Genomic DNA, 21,851 nt, shown 5'->3' with positions numbered 1-21,851 from the left:
TACAGGGTCAATAACGGCGCCGGCCACGTCCTTGCAGTCAGGTGGGATTGGGGGAAGGAATGTTAGTGTGTAACCTTTGCTATTTGGAGACCGTGTTTGCCTCTGCATCTCCACAAAGGTTACTGGGAGGGATGTTTGTTAATGGGAAGGTTCGTTGGGTCACAGGATTCGCTTTGATAAGCGATTAGACCATGATAAATAATGATTTGTGAGATATATACATGCTTATTTGCAAATATAATATTTTCATTTGATATGAACAATTTCAATGTAGTGGAAAATTATGCCGACACTTGAGGTGACGAACCATTCAAAGATTGTTGAACAAATACCTAAATGTAACATTCCTACAGCTGTCAGGACGAAAGCATGTGTTATTATATTTTACTTATTTGAAAAGAAACAAAAAACTTGATTGGTTGGAACATCATAGAACACTCTTATTCTTATGCCGACACTTACAGTGGCGAACCATCCAAAGTTTGTTGAATAAAGTGAACTTTTCGCAAGTCTACACTTGTAGTGTCGAACCATTCAAAGTTTTTTTTTTAATTACAAAAATAAAGGTAAAAAGGGGTGTTCTGAAAATAAAAAAATGTGAAACATAAATAATTCATGAATCAGAGTTTGTGTCGATACTCACAGTGACGAACAATTCATAGTTTGTTGAAAATTCATATTTACGTCCCACAATTGTAACGATTAAATGTGCAGTCATACATCCCAAAGAACACACATGCCATAATTGACGCCTGTTAACCCCTATAAGACTATATTTTGTCATATAAGAGTCAACACGCATCAATCACAACACATGTGTTACTCGGGATATTTTATAGATTAGAAATAGTAGCATGAAACGATCTCACCAATTGATCCTTTATCCTTCACTGTGCAGCCACAATCCACTCTCAGCTTCACTCGTTTGCTTGGCTATATAAAAGCACTCAGAAAAAAAAGGCGCGCAACCCGAAAAGGAAAAAAAAAACTTGGCTTTCTTGACGCACTGCCCAGCAGCAAGCGTCAAGGTCAAAGGATCAAACAGAACTAACCGATCACGCCACTTTTTCACTTACTAGACCGACGCGCGACAAGTTTGATCCTGCCTGCGTCGCTCGCCCCCGTAGGAGCAAGCGTCAAGGTCGATAGATGAAACAGAACTAACCGATCGCGACACTTTTCACTTACTCTAACCGAACTGCTCGAGAAACCTGGAAATTTATTTCACAGGAAGTCGCTTTTCCCGGGTTTGGAAACCCTAGATTTTCTGTGAAATCCACAAAGTCGCCTGTTAACGATACAGTCGGAATTCTTCCTAGTTAATAACAAGAAAAAATGACCAACGATAATCTCACAAAAAAGCTTCAAAATCTAATTGAAAATAATACACAGCTCTTGTCAAAAAGCACATAAAATCCATGAAATATGCCACATGTCGAAAAAAAAAAATCATTTTTTCATATTTTGCAAATGTTATTGTTTGTGCTTCGATAGTTCGATAGCTCAGGGGTTGGATTCTGAGAATTGAAAGTATTTCTCACTAAGACAGCGTCCATTTATTACGTAACGCTATCATTGGAAATTTCCGACCTCCATCCCTCCGTTCGTAATGCTTTTTGTATGAAAAATTTCAATTTTTTGTATGAGCCGTAGCGCTTGAGCCTACTCCCCCTTCCCCTATAGCGTTACGTAATTTGCTCTCTATAACAATCATGTCCGCTGTACAGCATGATAGTTTGTTTATCGTCTACTGTTACAGCTCTGATTATATCGAAAAATAACAGTGCAAAATTAAACCTATCTGAACAAGCTCCTAATCTGGAGGCACTATTGCTGTAGGATGTTCGGGGATTGTTTATCAACATGTTAAGTAAAACACCTACCTCGATGGTAAATAAGCGGGAAAAAAGGGTCTTATCATCGCACTCTCTTTGAGGCTCGCCTTTGCATGCTGCTGTTTATCAAGCTTGCTACAACTTGCGAAGCATTTCCGATCGCGGACCGATACAGATGCGATGTTATCGTGCTTCGAAATCAATTGAGAACGAATTCTGCAATGCCTGGTCTTGTTTATTAAACTATATAAAAACTATATAAAACACTCCGATAATAATTTCGCCAAAACCTTGTCATAAAATCGCGTCTTGGATCTCATATAAAAATCCAGTATAGGTTAACTGTTCATGATTTCGGAAACCGTGAATATCTCATCTGGAATCCATTAAGGTTCTTTGAGAAACAAACTTGGAACGTACAAGCAAGCGTTACTGACTACACAGAAAAAAATATTTAATTTTCAATGTGATGTAAACTGATGTCTACTGTAAAAATAAATCAAATTCGTGTGTTGTTACAGCATCATGTAAATTTTAATGAATATACATTCAATTTTCAACTAAAAATTTTTGAATATTAGATGATCGTGTAAATTTAAAGTGAATTCGATTGAAAAATAATGGATTAGTCGTTGAAATTTAGGTTTATTTTGATGCTCCAAATATGTGCATGAAAATAAACTTAATTTTACAACATATTTTTAGCTGTGTATAATCAAAGTTCATAAAAACATGAAAAGGGATACCTCACAGACAAACAGTAATGTCTGTTTGTCTGTGAGGTATCCCTTTTTATGACTTTTTATGAACTTTGATTATAGCCAGTAACGCTTGCTTGTACGTTCCAAGTTGGTTTGACATATTTTTTATTGATCACACTTAATACGATCATTCCAACATTTGTAAATGTTAAACTTCATAATAAGAGTCGCATGCATAATTTCCCTTGGCTTTCTTTCTCAATTTTTGAGTCGATCGTTGTGTAGTAGCTTTGACATAGGGAATCGCATCAACCCGCGTAATTACTGATAGGGAGCTGGATTCCATTTCTTTGCATTTTTGGCTCATTTGGGCAATGTTTTTTTTTGAAAGCTATGAGCTTTCACGGTTCACATATGGCCACAAGATGCGTCGCCTTGAAGTGCTTCTCAATGCAAAGTTTTAGACAATTCGGCCGAGAAAAACCTCCCATGACAAAGTGTATCATGGAAGTGTTTAAGTAACTCTTCACTCTATATCAGAAACCATTCTGCGATAACAAATAAAAACCAAAAATTGCACCATGACCCATAGTGCGGGGGTTTAATATTTGTCACTTTCTTCCTGCCAGAGTCTGACTACTCTCCCCATTGAAAAGCGTACGCGTTCCGTTCTTCAAACGACGATCAGATTAAATTAAGCCTAATTGGCAACATGACGCTTAACGTTTTAGGGCAGGCGCTCGCAGTCAATGATGGACCGTGATTATATTATCATTCCGCGCACATGTCACGAGGCAGAATGATGCGCGGTACGATACCAATTGAACCGGCGCCGCGCTGCAAAGTGGAATTGAGATGCCTGTATAATACAAACTGATTCAATTGTGCTGAACCTTCCAATTGGATTGGCGGTAGTTATATTGGAACATATTTTTCAGAGCAGGAAAAAATGGTCTTTCTTTCAAAAGTAAGTGAATAATTTGTTATTTATTCGGCAATGGTTTATTGAATAATTAAAGTAAATGAACTTCGTAGTTTGCATCCAAACCACACAGTATAATATAATATCATAACATAATGATGATAATCAACATGAAAACTATATGACGGAAAGTTATAATTTTTGTTTCGATTTTGGTAAGCAAGTTGCGCTTCAGTAAATACGTAACTAATTAAGTAATTTTAAGTAAAAGGAAGTGTGGTTTAACTTACTGGTTACAGATTCTTTATCAAATGAGACTGTGTTAATAGAAAAGTTATTTGGTTCTTGATTTCGCCTGAAATCGTTTGTTCAAAACAAATATTCATAAGGACACTTTTTGTACTTCAGACTGCACCGTTTCCCTAAACGTTTAATCACATCTATCCGCTGGCCGCGATTTCATCGTGTTTTTGTTTGGCAATTTGTATGAGTCTTTCCGACTCGGATGGTCCCGTAGCTAGTACCATTTCCTTAAAGACACCCACTGGCATCTGGAGCAGTTCGTGTGGAGTGCCGAATTCGACAGATTCGCCCGCATCCATTACTAACACCCGGTCCGAATCCATAATGGTGTTCAGACGATGAGCGATGGTCAGCACGGTGCAGTTGGCAAACTTGACGCGGATTGTCTCCTGGATCAAACGATCGGTACTGGAAAAAATAAATGATATAAAATAACTGAAACAATGCGCACACCAATATACTTACTTTGGATCAACGTTCGCTGTGGCCTCGTCTAATACAAGGACACGATTGCTTCTTAAAATGGCACGAGCAAGGCAAATTAACTGTCTTTGCCCTACACTGAAATTGGATCCGCCAGCAGCAACAGCCATTTGTAGACCCAGTGGTCCGTTGGCGATCTCCTTCAATTCGACTTGCTCCAACGCGTTCCATAGATCCGTGTCGGGAAAATCTTCAAACGGATCCAGGTTTCTTCTAAGTGTTCCAGAAAATAGAACCGGATCTTGAGGGATGATCGAAATTTTTGATCTCAAATTTTCCAATGAAATTTCCCCTGTGTTGACTCCATCAATCAGTATATCACCTTCGACTTGCGCTAAGCGGAACAGAGCTCCAATTAGCGAAGATTTTCCAGCGCCAGTTCGTCCTACAATTCCTATTTTCTCCATCGGAAGGATCTCAAAGTTTAGATTCTTCAGTACCAGACTTCCACCTTCGAAGTAACGGTAAGAGACATTCTTGAACAGAAGACGTCCAGCTTCCGGCCATCCTTTGTTCAAAATCCTTGGCTGATCGGGTTGCTTTTCTGGCTTCAGGTCTCGGTACTCGAGCAAACGCTCGACCGACATCATAAAGTTGGCCACCTCGGCGCTCTGTCGGATACCCCATTGCAGCATACCAGTTAGAGCCATTGCCTGAGTGATAGCTAACCCCACTCGGTCTCCCAAGATATGTGTATCGATGATTAGAAAACTAAACACAACAACCAAAACGAAAATCAGACACAATAGATCCAACGCAAAGCCAAAAGCCGTGCTGCTGGTGATGAACATGTAGAAAGCAGCCGTATGGATATCCTGATGGGAGTCGAACTCTCTGATTAATTCGTTTTGTGCAGCGAAAGCACGAATCGTAGGAAGACCGGCTAGCGAAGCTGCTAGATGTGAGAAGACAGGCGATCGAGCTGCAAAATACAAATTTCAGTAATCATGACGGTATTTGTTCAGTGCAAAATAAACTCACTGATTCCCTCGAGACGTTTGATGTTCTTCGATGTCTTGAGATAAACCTTTCTCAGGTAGATGAATATGATTCCGAGAACTGCTAACGGAATTAAGAACATGGGGTTTACAATCACGGTGACGACGATCGTGCCAAGCATGTTGAGAATTATTTGCGTTGCGTCGAGAATCGCTTTTGGCAGCAGCTCATCGACGGATCCCATGTCCTTGGAGAACCGATTCAGGATGCGCCCGGACGGGTTTGTGTCATAGAAGCGCATTGAAGTCGAAACGCAGCCCTTGAACATCGAGTCGTGAAGGTTCTGCGATGCGCGCACTGATGTTTTGTAGAAACTTATGGATCTGTTCAAACGTATATATGTTTGGGTGAGGACATCATTTAATAAATAGATTTAAAAGGACTCACCGTGAGATTGCTATCAGAAAGATGCTTATCACTAGAGCCCCGTGAACTGTCATACAGAACTCCGTGCTTCGAAGAGTTCCATTAGTGGAATCTATTGCCGGTAGAGGTTCTCCAAGAATGGAAGAATCATTGGTTCTTTCGATTAAACCGCCATGATCACTGCTGTTGTGTCTTAAAAATATGCGTTGCTCTTCTTGGGATGTCCTGCAATTTGAATAGGTATTTGAGTAATGATTCTTATGTAGAAGCATCAACCAACATACCAAAAGGCAACCCAGAAATCAGCTCCACTTGCCGCTAGCTGTGTGCCCAAAAATAGAATTAACAAAGCAAACAATATCACAGGATTTGCACCGCAGCGAACGTAATTGATGAGAACCGATCCCTGAACCGTTCCCTTGGAGCTCTGCTCCATATTCTGATCAGCTTCCGGTGTTTTGGATTTATCCTTCTCCTCCTTTTCGTGCTGCTCATCTTCAGTGAGATCGTCCAGCGAACGTTGTGATGAGGCAATGGATCTCGAAGACGCACGTGAACCGCGACGGCTTCGTTTATCTGACGTCATGATCGAACTTTCACCATCGCCGGCCTCTTCTTCGAACTTCTCCAGCAACTCCACGAAGTCTATTCCGTTTTGCGAAAGATCGTAAGGTGTACCCTGTATAGTTATTTTACCCTAGAAATAATGAAAAAAGCATTTAAACCTGGGAATTTCACAGATCATCCTGTAGACGATTTACCTCATTCATTACTATCACCCAGTCGGCTTCCTTGAGGAAGTGTACTTGATGTGTGACTAATATCCTCGTTGTTTTAAGCCTACCTAATCGTCCCCGAGGACCTATGCAGATATCGAACAAATGACGACCGACATGGGCATCCACTGCACTGAGCGGATCATCCATTAGGAATATGTCGGCTCTTCGATACACTGCGCGAGCTAAACTAATTCTAGCTTTTTGCCCTCCGGAAAGTGCAGCTCCACGTTCTCCTATGATTGTTTTATCGCCATGCGGTAGCTGTTCGAAATCCCTGATTAAAGCACAAGCCTGCACTACGGATTCGTATCGATCTTTTTCCATCGGTTGACCGAACAGAATGTTCTGCCGTACCGTTCCGGCGAATACCCAGGGCTCTTGGCTAACATATGCAAGCTTTCCTTTGCTAACAATTGTTCCCGATTCTAATGGAAGCTCTTTCAACAAAGCTTGTAATAATGACGATTTACCCGCTCCGACCGGTCCAATTATGCCTATCAAAATTCCCTTTCTAAAATCTATACTAATGTTGGACAGTGTAGCAGTCTTCCAAGATTCATCTTCCTCGTCCATCTGCCGAACGGTCTCGACGATGTTTGGCACGGATGCAGATCCATTTTTGACGTCAGGTTTTGTTCCTGGCACATCCTGTCTCTTAACTGCTCCCCAACGAGCCGTTACATTTTTCATTGATACTGCCACATTCGGAGGCAGCTGTGTATCCGACTCGATCAATTTCTGTTTCTCAGCAACGTCTCCATTGGCTTCAAATTCTTTAAGGAACTTTTCCTTAGCTCCCTCGTTTTCTCCCTCCTTCTCTGCATACTCAAGGAAGCGTTGCAAACGCTTCATGGCGACCAGCGCCTCTGCAATTTCTGCAATTCCTCGCACGAACATCGCAGACATCGTGTTCGCTAGGATTGCAAAATAAGTCGACACAACAAATACCTTAGCTGCGGTAAGATCATTCCCCAACAAAACCATTGCCATCATCGTACAGAACAGCGCCATTCTGGTGGTGAACAACAGGAACGTCATGTATAGCCCCCGCACGTAGGCACTCTTCTTCACAATCTTCAGCTCCAATCTTCTAGCTAGATTGATTAGCTTCGCGAACGGCTTCTCCCAAGCGTACATCTTTATGACCTGAATCCCCGATATGATCTCGTCCATCAGTCGAATTCGCTCGTCTGTTCTCAGCGCCGTCTGCAGTCGAAACCGGGAGGTCAATTTGCCAGTATAGGCCTGAATGGGTGTCACGATGAAGATCACAATCATCCCGATCAGACCTGCAACTCCGATCTCGATATACAGCAACACTCCAACTATGATGCTCAACAGCGGGGCTGACCACATCGAATGCAGGAAAACTGATACAATGTCGAATCGATTGACATCGTTTGACAGCAGATTGACCACCTTACCGGGTGCCGTGTCTCCCAAGGCCGTCCGGGACAATCTCAGCGACTTCCGATATATCACACTGCATACAGCAATTCGCACCTTCATCCCGTTCTGAAAGCTGCCCAGAATATACTGGTTGATGGTTATCACGCTCAGCGCATTCAGTAGGACAATTGCACCGGCATAGTACAACGCACTTTCACGTGTCACGTCGGTATCTTTCCTGTAAGAAAACAAAAGTTTAATAAGAGTCTACAAACGCGCTCAGATGTCCGAAGTAACCTGAAATACTGCAGCAACCAGCCAAGGAAGATCGGTTGAGCCAACCGAATGAAAATGTCGTTGACGACGCAGATGAACCCGAGAATGGTGTACTCCCACCAGAACGTCCTGAAGATGGCTTTGATGAGCGAGGGTCGTCCCGGGCCGGACTGTTGTGCGAACCATTTTCTGTAAAAGATTTTGAAGAATTAATGCATCAGTACGTGAAAGTGTGTTTGAGTCCGTTGTTATGAAATTTTTCTTTTAAAAATACAAATTACAAATTTTCTATCTATTCGTGTTGGTTATGGCGATCTTATTTTATGAAAACGTTTATTGAGTATGATGAAGAAGGAAGGTTTCAATATCAGTTGCCGCATCCATGAAGGCTTTAGATTCATTGGAATAACATCTGCCATTTACCAAATACTTTAGAAGTCATTAGAATGTCATCGAATGAACTTGGTTTGTCAAATAATAAGTTTTGGTGTATCCCAAGAAAGGTTTCAAAAGCATTCCAAAAGTGACTATATCTCTATTTAAGTGTTTCATCATACTGGAGCCTCTGAAATTAATATCTGAGCTATCGTAAATGATGTGATGAATATGATTTGGCACGCGAGCGTTCTACTTCATATTAATTGAATGTAACAAAACTGAGTCCACAGGGTTAGGTAGATAGACTTTCTCGTTACAAAAATAAGGTTCTTGAACAAGCGCCGCCTTTTTGAATGAGTCTGCAAAGATTGATCGTTGTTGTTCTGTTATGCTCTAGGTCCGTGGTGGCCAAAGTACAGCCCGCGGGCCACACGTTTCGTCTGGATCTCCTGAATGTCACGAACTTTGTACATTTTTCGTCAGGAGGCTGTACTACCCCTAAAGTTATCATGAGTCTCCCAAGGTCCATTCACTGTTTTACTTAGATCTTAGATCCGAAATACAGGCGATTGAAAAATGAGCCCGAGCATCACTGCTCTAGGTTAAGCTCATTCGTAGCCACAAACTAAATTAGGTACAATTAAGCCGGTTGGCAAATTCAGCAAGGAAAGGAACAACAGTGAAACCAACCGATCTGTATCTATTAAAAGTCGCCAGAGACGAAAAAGCACAGAATACACTGTGTGAAACTCATAATTTATTTATTTATTTATTTGATTAATTCATCTGACAGTTGGGAACCGGGGCCTAAACAGCCATAGTGGTAAACGTGCAGCTATTCACCAAAACTAAACTGAGGTGAGGGTCGTGGGTTTGAATCCCACCGGTGGAGGATATTTTCGTAAAGAAAACTTTCTCGACTTTCCAAACCATAGAAGTACATATCTCCGTGCTTGCCACACGATATACATATGCAAAAATGTTCAATAGTGAAGAAAGTTCTCAGTTAATAAATGTGGAAGCTTAGATGCAGGCTCTGTTCCACTTTGAGACTCAACGCCAGAAGGAAGAATAAGAAGTCAATTGGGACCCATTCACAAATTTATAACGCTGAAAGGAATTTGTGGGTGTCCTTAAGATGTTGCAGTGCATACGAAATTTAGAAAATATTCAAATAAAATGCGTCGTGATGGATTGGGTGGGTATGAACAAATCCATGGTGGATGTTGCAGGAAGCACTGGTTCTCCAAAATCTGGTGCTTTAAAAGCTCTTTGAGCAATGATTTATTTTTTATTTTAAATCTATGAATTCCGGTTTTTGATTTTTATAATTTTTATTTTTGAACATCCCTTTTTTCTCGAAACATCTTACTGCTTTTTGGCAAAAAAAATCAAGTTGTTGCAATACTTTTAAAAATATTAAATTTTTAGTTTTTTGCTAGTATTTTTTTGTATTTTCCGTGTAATTAACTGAAAAACAGGTTTGAAATTATTTTAATACTACCAAGCTCTTCTTCTGTGATAGGTTTATTGTAGAAAAATGTAAAATTTACGATTTTTTTATATTACACGTTAAATGAACCCCTGGCATTTATAGGTTACATATGAATATAATTTTTCAAACAATTTTAATAAATACAAAAAAAGTTTCAAAAGTCATAAAAAACTTGTCTTATATGCGTGTTATGAGTGAAGGTTTAAGCCAAAAAGGCTAAAAGCGGGGTTGGGTATTATAGGGCTAATCATTGATTTCTACTAGGGATTTTTTTTTTGGCACGGTAAGCATAAAGCCGCATCACATGAGTTAGAAGTCGAAGCTCAGAGGCAGATTTTGTTCCAGTTGCGATTCATTACAAAAAATAATATTGTGCTTCTCAAAATATTGCTATATGCACTAGAGTGGTTCAAAAAATCGTTTTTGCTCCACACCGCTCATTCCATTCTAGATCAAAGTCTGAGTAATTAGTTATTGATTTATATCCAGTCACAAATTCTTGAACAGTGCTCATGTAACTTCTGAGCAGGCAACATTGCTGCATCTGGCGCGAAAGATAGCACGCACAAATCATGGCTACTATGTTTTACTCACGGTAAAAAATCAGCACGTTCGATTGAATAGATTGATCACTTGACTCAATTCAAAACACCAATCACCATGATTTGAAGAGTTTCAACTTTGAATTTGCTCTACTGTCTCTAGAACTAGACTCTGAAGTGAAAAGTCGTTGATTTTGAACATCATGTCTTTTGTATGAGAGCAATCATTGACAGCTCGTTGTAGAAAGTGATTGAGATCAATTCAATCCATTTCAACAGATGCGAGTTAGTGTCGAGGTAAGACACTAGACTTACACTCCGAAGGTTGGTGGTTCAAATCTGGGTCAGGCGGAAATGTTTATTTTAACTTTTTTTTATTTCAAATCAAAACATGCAACGTTGAATTCAAGTGCTGTTACCTTGATTTTGTCAAGATTCAACAGTAGTGCAAATCCAAGTGCAGAACTATTGATAGCATGGTGTCTATTTTTTACCGTGCTGTATATATCCAGTGATGCCTGCAGAACAGCCCAATTATTATAGCCAAAGTTTTGCAACTCATACACAAATTTATAACTCTCTAAATAATGTTCGAATCCTCTGAGCAGAATCCCAACAGAGAAACTTAAAAGTAGATGGAGTACCGTATACCTTTTAATTTCGCTCCTAAATGCTTATCTTTGACCGATACGCGTATTTCGACTACCACTTGCAGTCTTCTTCAGTGTCAGTTACTCGTATCCACTACGAGTGACACTGAAGAAGACTGCAAGTGGTAGTTGAAATACGCGTATCTGTCAAAGATAAGCATTTAGGAGCGGAATTAAAAGGTATACGGTACTCCATCTACTTTTAAGTTTCTCACAAATTTATAATTAATGACTTAGGCTCCCGATTCTAATACGGTCTTCGGCAATGTTGTAGCTGATTAATATATCTCACAGTATCAACGTGGTTCTAATCCCCAAGAGCACATAAGCAAACACTATGACCGGTTGAATGAATTGCTTGCTTTTCCCATAGTAATTCCCATATAAACTGTAAAGGGCTGTGCAGTCTCAGTTTTAAAAAGACACTTACACGTTAATGCTTCCAGTGGACGGTTTACCCTTTGAAGGAAGCACCACACTAGACAACGGACTAGCATGCAACGCCCAGTGGCACAGTCGAAATACATTTCTGATGAAAATTTTTCCGGACTGAAGCGGGAATCGAACCCACACCCCTTGACACGATGCGGATAAATACTTGGTAACACTAACCGCACGGCCACGAAGCCCACACACAGTTTTCATTCGAATGAGCTAAAATTTTGGGTGGACACTTAGACTTTGATCTAGAATGGAATGAGCGGTGTGGAGCAAAAACGATTTTTTGAACCACTCTAATATGCACGTTTCAATATTTATTGAATTTACAAGCGAAAGCTTTTGTTCACAAACATGACCGCTTCCCGCAACGATACCAGAGCTATGATGACAGCTCGGGAATTTATAAGGTCAATTGCTTTGCTATTCTGCGGCTCTAGCTGGTCAAATGATCGTTATTAATACTTGCGGCGTTCCCGCTAGTTAAGGACAAAGTTGTCAGTACGCAAATATGAATGGTGACGTTTGATGAATTCTGCAAGTCACCATTCTGAAGGAAGAATATTTTTCGTGAATTTGATGTTACGCATTTGAAAAACAGTGTTGCCTGAGCTATATGTACAAATTAGATGATTATGGAAGAAGATGAAATAATATTATTCTTTCGTTGATATTTTGTCACATTTATTGTCAGATAGATTAACCTTAAGTTACATTAAATTAATTTTAGAAAAAATGCGACACTTTGTTTTGGGTGTAACTTTTTATCGCGTGGGTAAAAAATAATGAAATTTTGGGTAATACTAGCTTAGAGTGTTATGTTAATGTGTGCAAAATGTTTATCTCGATCTGTCATGTAGTTTTCAATAGGCCTATTCAAATGACGTCTCAAATCAGCTGATCGGGAAGCACTTTGACATTTCTTCTATGAAAATGACAGGCCCGTGTTAGCACCGGTCCTCCACCGATGTAAACAAATGCATAGACAGATCTGTCACATGAAAAGGCCTATAAGATGCATTCGGAACAAGAAGAGCTACGCCAGGTAATCTTGGGCGCGGTGATCGATAATCCTGGTCAGTCGCACAAAAGGATCGGCTCTTGGATCGGCTAAAGGTTTGGAATCCACCGTGTCCCGAGTTGTGAAGTTGTCCCAGGAGACGAAGACACAACAAACCAAACCAACCAAAACCGAAAAGGGAATACCCTAATAAGGCGCGAATTAAGAATAACCCGAACCTTCTCACCCGAGATGTGGCCAAAAAGGTCAATTCGTCGAAGTGGTTCGTCCAGCAGACCATGAAGCGGGCTGGGCTCTGGGCTACGTGTTTTAAAGGTCAGGAAGGCGCCAAACCGGACTAACAAGCAAAACACGGTGGCCAAATTGCGTGCGCGGAAGCTGTACCGTGAGTGGTTGGTCAAGCCAGGCTGTCTCGTCATGGACGACGAGACATACATCAAAAAAATCCCCGGCCTCGAATTTTTTTGTCGGTACGTCCCGCATGGAGGTTCTTGAAAAGTTCCGGAAGAGAAAGATGGACAAATTCGCGAAGAAGTACCTGTTGTGTTAGGCGACCTGCGAGTGCGGACGGTATAGCAAGCCGTTTTTCACAACCGGCATCATAAACGGGCAGATTTAGCGAAAGAAATGCTTGCAGAAGCGCTTGCTGCCGTTCCTTCGCTATCACGTGGTCCCACGCTGTTCTGGCCGGATCTCGCTCCGGCTCGCTATTCATCAAGCCTGTAATGGATTGGTACGAAGCGAAGGGCATTAATGTGGTCCCGAAGAAGGAGAACCCGCCAAATACACCAGAACTTCGACCGAACGAAAGGTTTTGGGCGATAATGAAGAAGAATTTGAAGAAAAGCGGAAATTGAATGTTTTGAAGAAAAAATAGGAGAAAATGTGTGAGAAAGATGGACAAAGCCTCGCCCAAGATCTCATTAGCAGTGTTAAGAGAAATGTACGAGCATTCAGCTTGGAGGAGGAAATTCAATACACAGAAAGAAAAATCCATGTAAATCTCAGCGTAACATCATGCACATGGAGGGAATGCCAGAATTGTCGCAAGTTTACACGTCACATCGTGTAAAACTACAATAACATCATGTAAGTTTCCGCTATACATTGTGTAATCTAGCATGGACTCTAAAGCGAAGTATGCACTTCAACAGAAAAGTAATCGCCTATCTCTATGCGTGGGAAATTTCTTGCAAGAAATGCTCAAGAAAATCATTTTTCTTTGATCGCAGCACGCAGTTGAAAAGAAATGTCAATTCAAATGGAGCTCACTGTAGGAAATTTTTTGACCATTTTTTGGGCAGAAATTTTTCCTTTTCTTGAGCGGAACAGTATACTTAGCTTAACTCATTACGCGATAATTCGCATAAATCTACATGACGTTGATGTAATTTTACACGATGTGTCAAGTAAATTTGCGAGAAATCTGGCATTCCCTCTATGTGCATGATTTTACGCTGAAATTTACATGGATTTTTCTTTCTGTGTAAATTAACTATGCCAAAACATAGCTAATATATAGTTTTTTAATCCTTGAAAATTTGAGAAGAATCCGATTCAAAATGAATTTTTGAAGATCATTTATGTGTGTCTCATTTTGTTCGAGTCCAGTTTTCAAACTCAATGTGACTGTTATGCGGTTACAGTTGCCAATTTATATATAATTGGTAACGGATGGTAATGGATATATAAAAAAACAACTTGATATTTTTGAAACAATCTTACAGATCTCAGTAAGCTGATCGAATGTTTTTATTATTTGTTGACTCTCCACGGGATTAACTTGAAATTGACAAAAATTTCAAATGTGACAAATATACAGTTACGAGTAGTTCAGTAGCCTTCCAGGGCCCATCCTAGTTGTAAAGTAGTATGGATTACTAGACTGAGCTTCCTTTGTACATTGGCATGTGTATATCTTGGAAGCCGAGAAAATTTCCAACCCGAAAAAATCCTCAACCGGTGGGATTCGAACCCTCAGCTTGGTCTTGCTGAAAAGTTGCATGGCTATCTGGTTGGCCATAGAAGAAATCTCCGAAAATTATGATATCCAAATACCCAGAACCGTTATGGATACGGCCAAATTAGGAAAGTTTGGTACCGGTTTGGTTTGGGTGAAGTTGATCACTTTAGAGCGATTCTGTTCTGTAACTCCTAGTGAAATACATGTATTATCTTCCAAATATTTTTAAAACATGTACCGGTTGGATATGTATCGAATTATACAAACGAAATTTCGACGAAATGATCTCTTCACAACATAAACATTTATATTAAATCATAAAGTGAAGTTTTTGATTTCGGGGTGAAGTTGATCAATTATTGCGATAAGTTTCTTAAGATAAAGTGATATGATATTCACTAAATTTGGGGTCACTGAATTTGGATCAAGTCTCAAAAATCTTACAACTTAATGATATATCGGTCAATTTTATATTTGAATGTTGTAAATTACAGAATACACCACAGTAAACGCCTACAAGTATGCAATTTTCTTTGAAATTAGCAACTCACGCAGAAAAAATACATTTTTTACTCAGAAAATCATTGTTTATCCACAATGAAAATTTAAAACTGGATTCACAGAACATATCTGGAATGTATGAAACAGTTTATTTAAATGGTGTCTTTGAATAGCCTTGTCAATAGTCGATTGTTTGGAGGAGAACCCTTCAACAGTTCATCAAACATTTCCTAAAAAGTCTGTTTTTCCATGGTATAATTATCTTGATTGCCAAACAGAATTTTGGATCATCAAGACAGCCATCAGGTAATACGACGCCACATAAATTGTGCTAATTGAAATCGAATCATAACTCTCTTGACAGTTTATTCTTGTGGGTACGTGAATGATCAACTTCTCCCCACTGATCAACTACACCCCGAATTACGGTAATATAGCAAATCGGTATTATTCAACAAGTCACAATTTGTGGTTATGGTTACATATAAGTAAAATTTCGTTATTTGCTGACGAATCAGAACATTTGAACGCAATCGCATTTTTGAGACCAAGAATTTCTCCAGCCATCTATATAGCTATTTCTCCAGAGATTCCACTAGGAAATTCGTTAGAGATTCCTCCAGAAAGAGTTTTTTTTTTATCGTTGCCAGACCAGTTCCGTTAGGGCACAAAGAAAACCTGAACAAAAGAACCAAACGCAATCGCAAGTTTGAGACCAGTTCAGAACATTCAGCAAGAACTCCGGGACTTATGCCAGGAGTTCCTTTAAGAATTATTCCCAGTGTTTCCTGTAGTAAAATCTATACAGCGATGTATCTGAAGATTTCGCAAGAAGTTCCAGTAGGAATGCCGCTAGTGATTTCTCCAGATATTCCCCCATGGATTCCTCAAAGGATACTTGTAGGAATTGTCCCATGTAGTCCTTTTGAGATGCTTCCAGGAATCCGGAGATTTCTTCAGGGATTCCTCCAGGGATCGCTCCAAAGATTCCTCCAGGAATTCTAATATAAATTACATCATGAATTACTCAAAGGATTTTTCCTGGTATCCCTCTACGAATTACCCCAGAAATTTCTCCAGAGATTAGTTCAGGGCCTCCATCAAAAACTCCTCTAAGGATTCCTCCAAAAATTCCTCTAGGAATTTCTTCATAGATTCCCCCATGAGTCATGCACAAATTACGTCACGCTCCAAGAGTGAGGAGGGGGTCAGGCATAGCGCGAGTCTTACAAAATTTTTGGAGTTCTCATACATAAAGCGTCTCCCTCCACGTTGAAAAAGTCCCAATTTAGCGTGACAAAATTTGTTTATAACTCCCTATAATTTCCACCAGGGATTTCATCAACAATTACTCTTTCTAGGGATGCCTCCAAGAATTTTCCCAGGGACTCCACACTTGAAGAAATTGAAGGAGGAACAAATATGGAAAAATCCCTGTAAAATCCTATGAAGGAATTCTTAGAGTAATCCTTAGAGTAACCCATAGAGAAACCCGTGGAGGAATATCTGATAAAATCTCTGGAACAATCCCTGGAAAAATTCCTTGTAGGAGTTTCTGGAGGGATATCCGGGAAAACTCTGAACAAATTCCTGAAGAAATACCTGGAACGATTTTCAGAGGAAGTCATATGGAGATTGTTCTCAGTCTGCTTTGTGCTTTGATCGTGAGTGGTGGCATAAAGCGTTGCTGCGGTGGTTACGTATTTGATCGCGGATTTTTCAATCTAGTATGCAGTGATTCAGCATATATTTCGAAAAAATGTGAATAAGGTTCAATTTTTGCAGATTTCGATTAAATTTGTATGTAATTTGTTAAAATAAATGAACGAACGGTGACGAAGTGATGATTGAAAAGAAATGATTCATAATGGCCGAGGAGAAGCTATTGAGGAGGGTTTGTTGTAGTGACCCGTTGATGGACGTGAAAGATTGCTTGTGTGAATGAGTTAATCCTAGAAAATCCTAGTGAATACAAATGCTTACAAATGAAAAGTGATTGATGTGATTTGGAAAGAAAATTTTTGGATAGGCGAAAGAATATTGCATTTTGAAAGTGAAAAATGTGAACGCGTGTGTGTGAGTGTAAGTAAAAAATAAGTGCTTGTGGTACAGCATTCACACACCACATAATCACTGATACCATACGAAGCTTCGCCGGGCTGCCAGATTCTTTCAAAATTCAAAGCTAAGTATCTTTTTATTTTTTCATTATATTCATTTGTAGTGCATGCTAGACTAAGCAATGTATGATATAATTTATGAACAGCAAATAATTGTTTGAAACTTTCAATGTTTATCAAACTCTATTTTAGATACCCCCATATTATTGAATTCGTCCAAATGTAATTTAAATTGCTTTATGTGTTATTGTATCATCGTTTAGCAATATTCGGCAACACTGACTGCTATAATTAAACTGCAACATGTGACATTGTAGTGCAACATAATCAACATCAGTCTTGTCAGATGTCTGTATTCTTCCACCCTCCTCTCTCTTTCTCTGTTGAAACCAATATTATTGTTGCAGAGACAGCGGGAGACAAGCTGCTTGAGCATTTCGAGTTGATGATGTGTCAATGGGACAGCGAATGTTGCAGTGTGTTGATATGGTAATCTAGAGTGATCAATGATTTTTTTTTCCATTATTTGTATATATTAGTGTTCAAATAAGTATAATGACTGTTCCTTAGGAGTGTTATATCTTCATCGCATTTGTATGAAAAAAAAAAAAAGATAATAATAAGTACGGTGATTTGGTTGGGCAAAGACGGGAAGGGTTATTTCATAATTAGTTTCTATGTGTGCATGCAGAAAATGAAAATCTAGCATTCCTTGGGACCTGTCGTTATACTTGGCAAACATCTGAGTTGTTGTAAAAAACTAGTACGGCACCAAGGTCATTTCGATAAATAATGCTTGTTTTCCTATGAGCTCCATTGCAAATCTGATTCTTGATGAATATATTGCAGCGCTTATTTAAATCCATAATCGGCGGCGGCGGTAACACGCAGATATTAGGCGCGCTTCAAACGCATCGACAAAATTCAAGTAGAAGCTGGATTTTTTTCTTCATCAAGGACGCGAAAGTTCCAAAATTGCTTAATACTAAACATTTGATGATTTATATTATCATTGCGACGTTATATCGACATTTTCAAATAACCGCATTCTGTAAAATGTCCTTGCAGAGAACAGTAATACTCATAAAAAACCGTTTCCTCTGAAACAAGCTCCCAAACAGCTAACAGTAAATTTGCATGTATATATTCAGTAGTTAAACCATGTTTGTTTTTATGAATCATCATTAAGTGCATGCTGATTATTGAAAATAACCATTGATTTCAGGTATAAAGACCGAAGTGAAATGCAATGCGATACGTTTTAAATAATTTGTTCTTTATTTTCCTTTGCGGACGCTTTTCATATAATATTCGGTTTTCAATTGATTCAATAATTCGACTTAAGCCCATTTTTTTCCAGGTGATATATGTGCCACATACAGGTTTGTTGTAGTTGAGCTTAATGGTACTCCCCATATCTTGATATTCTATATCCCGTTTGGTTCCTTTGGCTCTTCGGGTGATTCTTTAAACTTTTACCACTACGATTATGATCAGATTGACTTTTTTCTATTATTTCTAAATTGAATGTTTCATATCAGACTTTTTTCTATGGTTTTACTTATTTTCCTAGTTAGGTTTAAAATAGATAAAATCACGATAATGCACCTTATTGCACGTTTAATTTCATATAAATTTTAGGAACGCATTTTTTTTTTAATAATTCATATATTAATAAACTATTTAATGGTCTTAACTTCTAGGAGCATCATGCAGCCTGCATATTATAGATTCTAACTTAATTATTGCTTTTCATATTTCAGCTAGTCATTCGTCTGACAACATCAGGGCAGCATTGAAGTTACAACAGGAGAAAAATGTTTATTGTTCGCGACTTTATTAAATGATACATTTATAATCAACAATTATATTACTTATAATATCTTTCTTCAGGATAAGTGGCTCATGGGCTAATAGGTTACCAAACGAATACTAAAATTTCTTTTTTTTTAAGTTATTGAAAAATGGACCATAATAAATTTAAAAGTTGTCTATGATAAACATTCAACCGCAGGACGCTGGTTAGATGGACACCCATGATACTGGAGTTTCTACAATGTAACACGTTGGTTAATGTTACATTTTATTGTGATTATATCATATAAAATTGTGTTATATTATATTTTACTGTGTTATATCATATTGTTGTATAATCAACTTTCCTTTAGTCGATATCCCCTTAACTTAATTTGGCGAATCAATCAAGCATGATTTCAACTCATAATAAGTCGATACTTCCTAATTTCAGTATTTATCGATTGAGGGAGAATTGTATTGTATTACTTTTTTATATTATTTGATATCGTACTTTATTATATTGTATTATAATTTATTACTCTTTATTCTTCAGTATATTATATCATGTTATATCATATTACATCATATTGTTATAAATGAACCATATATTGGGAAGGGAGGGAGCATCAGGGCATCATTGAAGTTACAACTGGACAATGAAGTGGAGTGCCAATCGGAGTCAGGAGGAAAAATGTTAATCGTTCGCGACTAATACTTTTCTCTCCAACAGTTGTAAAAGATTTGACGCGCCCTTCTTCTAACAAACCATCCCGTGGAAAGCTCGACAAGTACTGCAAACTTCAATATTCAATCTGTAGGATCATACTGTTGGAAGGAGATTCTCTTCTTCCCGCGGGTTTCGCGTAAGTGTCTCTGCTTACGGGTCCGCCACCCCCCTTTTGGCCCTTCATACAATGGTATGTTGAATTCAGATCGGTAATGAAATTTGACTTTGCTGTTGAGTGGAGCCGCAAGCAGAGCAAGACTCAAGCAAGGATGGTGGCTATCTACATACATACATACATACATACAAGTCATATGGAGATTGTTCTGGAGTAATCCGTGAACAAATTTTGAAGGAATTGATGACGAAATCTCTAAGAAATCCCTGTAGAGAATTTTTAAAGCAGATTTCGAAAAAATATGGGAATCTCTGAACTTCATGGGTAAATTGCTTGGGATCTCTGAACCGATCCTCAAACTGTGATTGCGGCCAAATGTTTGTTCTCAAATGGAATTTCTCCGGGGATAACATTAGGAAAATTTCAACATGGTTTCTTTAGTAAAATCTCCAGTGTTGTTCAGACTCATTTCCCCGAAAATAACATTTTCCGAACTACGAAGCCACGAACTACTACAACCAAGCTCTAACCTCCTAAGAGAGAAAAGCAGATGGTTAAGCTTGAGTACTGCACACAAAATCGATCAATTTTGATCCCAGAGAGCCACAATTCAAGTTTCGGTGAAATGAAATGAGTGAGTGAGTGCGAATCATTTCACCGAAACTTGAATTGCGGCCCACCGAGATCGAAACTGTCGGATCCCATGTGCAACACTCAAGCCCAACCACCTCCCCCTCCATCTCAGGAATACAACGCACAGTTATAACAGTTCATGGCTTCACAATTCGAATTTCGGGGAAATGAGTCTGGTCAACACTGAAAATCTCTACATAGATTAATACAGGACTTGATCATGGATTTCTCCAGAAATTTGTCCAAGTATTCCCCAAGAAATTCCTCCATCTATTCCTCATGGATTATTCTTAAGATTTCTCCTAAACAAACTTCTCAAGAGATTTCTCATGAAAAATCTCTACAGGGATTCCTCCAAAAATTTCTCCAGGATTTTTTCTATGAATATGAAGGAATTCATGGAACAACTGTTGAATGTATGTTGAATTTTGCTGATGGAATCTTTTCGGTTAACGTTTGAGTAACGCCAGAAACAAGAAGAATTATTTTATGTTACCAATATTTGGCATGGTGTCTATTTAGATCTGGATGAAAAATTATGACTTTTGAGCTATCGCATGATGTACTTATATAATGGTCTTAATCTTAAACTTTTGATTATGACAATTGATATATACAATTTTACATTTATTTTGCCGATAATCTGAAACTCTACAAATCGATGAGACCTGAAATCCGGCTTGACATATCAATCTGGAAAAAACTGGTTCGGTTTCGAAAGCATTCCTGATATCTACTGCTCGTTATTGAAGCTTTCCAGGATTCTTATCACCATTCTTCACCATTATGTCAGGCCACCCAAACTGTAGTAGGTGACGCATGTCGCTTTGCCCTTAAGTAATACTTCTACAGTTACCGTTTTATAGAAGGCATATATGCAAAGCCTAGGTATTATTCGCAATATGGTGAAATATGATAGTGATGCGGTCAGGCAGCCACTTGATTGCGCGCTTCTTACTGTTGTCTCCCGTTAACTCACTGAGGTTGACTGTTGGGCGGTGGTAGGTATTTATTGTCTAGCGTTTCAAGCGTAACAAAACAGTAAATTAGAAAAACTGCTTCATCATCGTCCATCGTTCCCAGTTGGCATCAAGGTCGGCATCATGCCTTCAGTCAGTGTAGGAACATACATGATATGGCAAACGACAAGGCGCTTCGTTCGTTAATGAAAGAGCGTCGATCGTCAACGAACGCAAATTTGCTGTAGGGTTCGTGCCGGTATCTTTGTGTGTGATGGCAGTACAATTTTTGAAAAGTTGAACGTTTCCACCGGAGAGCACGTTCTATCTCCGTTTGAATGTCACATTTCTCATTCAATTAATTTTGTTCATTAGGAAGAATGTTTGATGTGGTGGCTGCGGTTGTTCCGTTTCGGACGTGTATTTAGTTGTTTCAACAAGTTCTTGCCTCTGACAGAA

General features: G+C 39.0%; 1 protein-coding gene across 4 annotated transcripts in view; it reads right to left on the bottom strand.

Annotated features, from left to right (window-relative positions):
* Positions 1 to 3,676: 3,676 nt before the first annotated feature.
* The window catches only part of LOC5567254 (multidrug resistance-associated protein 4), a 35,409-nt gene continuing 17,234 nt past the window's right edge, over positions 3,677 to 21,851 (bottom strand). For all 4 annotated transcript variants that reach the window (XM_021851094.1, XM_021851093.1, XM_021851095.1 and 1 more), the window contains exons 3-9: positions 8,075 to 8,242; positions 6,371 to 8,015; positions 5,894 to 6,306; positions 5,631 to 5,834; positions 5,226 to 5,566; positions 4,227 to 5,166; positions 3,677 to 4,169 (exon numbers count right to left, since the gene is read on the bottom strand). In XM_021851094.1, coding sequence (XP_021706786.1) covers positions 3,899 to 4,169; positions 4,227 to 5,166; positions 5,226 to 5,566; positions 5,631 to 5,834; positions 5,894 to 6,306; positions 6,371 to 8,015; positions 8,075 to 8,242 — 3,982 coding nt within the window. In that variant the 3' untranslated portion in view covers positions 3,677 to 3,898. The remainder of the gene's footprint in view (positions 4,170 to 4,226; positions 5,167 to 5,225; positions 5,567 to 5,630; positions 5,835 to 5,893; positions 6,307 to 6,370; positions 8,016 to 8,074; positions 8,243 to 21,851) is intronic.

This window comes from Aedes aegypti, chromosome 3, assembly GCF_002204515.2.
Source record: "Aedes aegypti strain LVP_AGWG chromosome 3, AaegL5.0 Primary Assembly, whole genome shotgun sequence".
Classification (NCBI taxonomy): Eukaryota; Metazoa; Arthropoda; class Insecta; order Diptera; family Culicidae; genus Aedes; species Aedes aegypti.
This window is presented reverse-complemented; position numbering and strand designations above follow the sequence as displayed.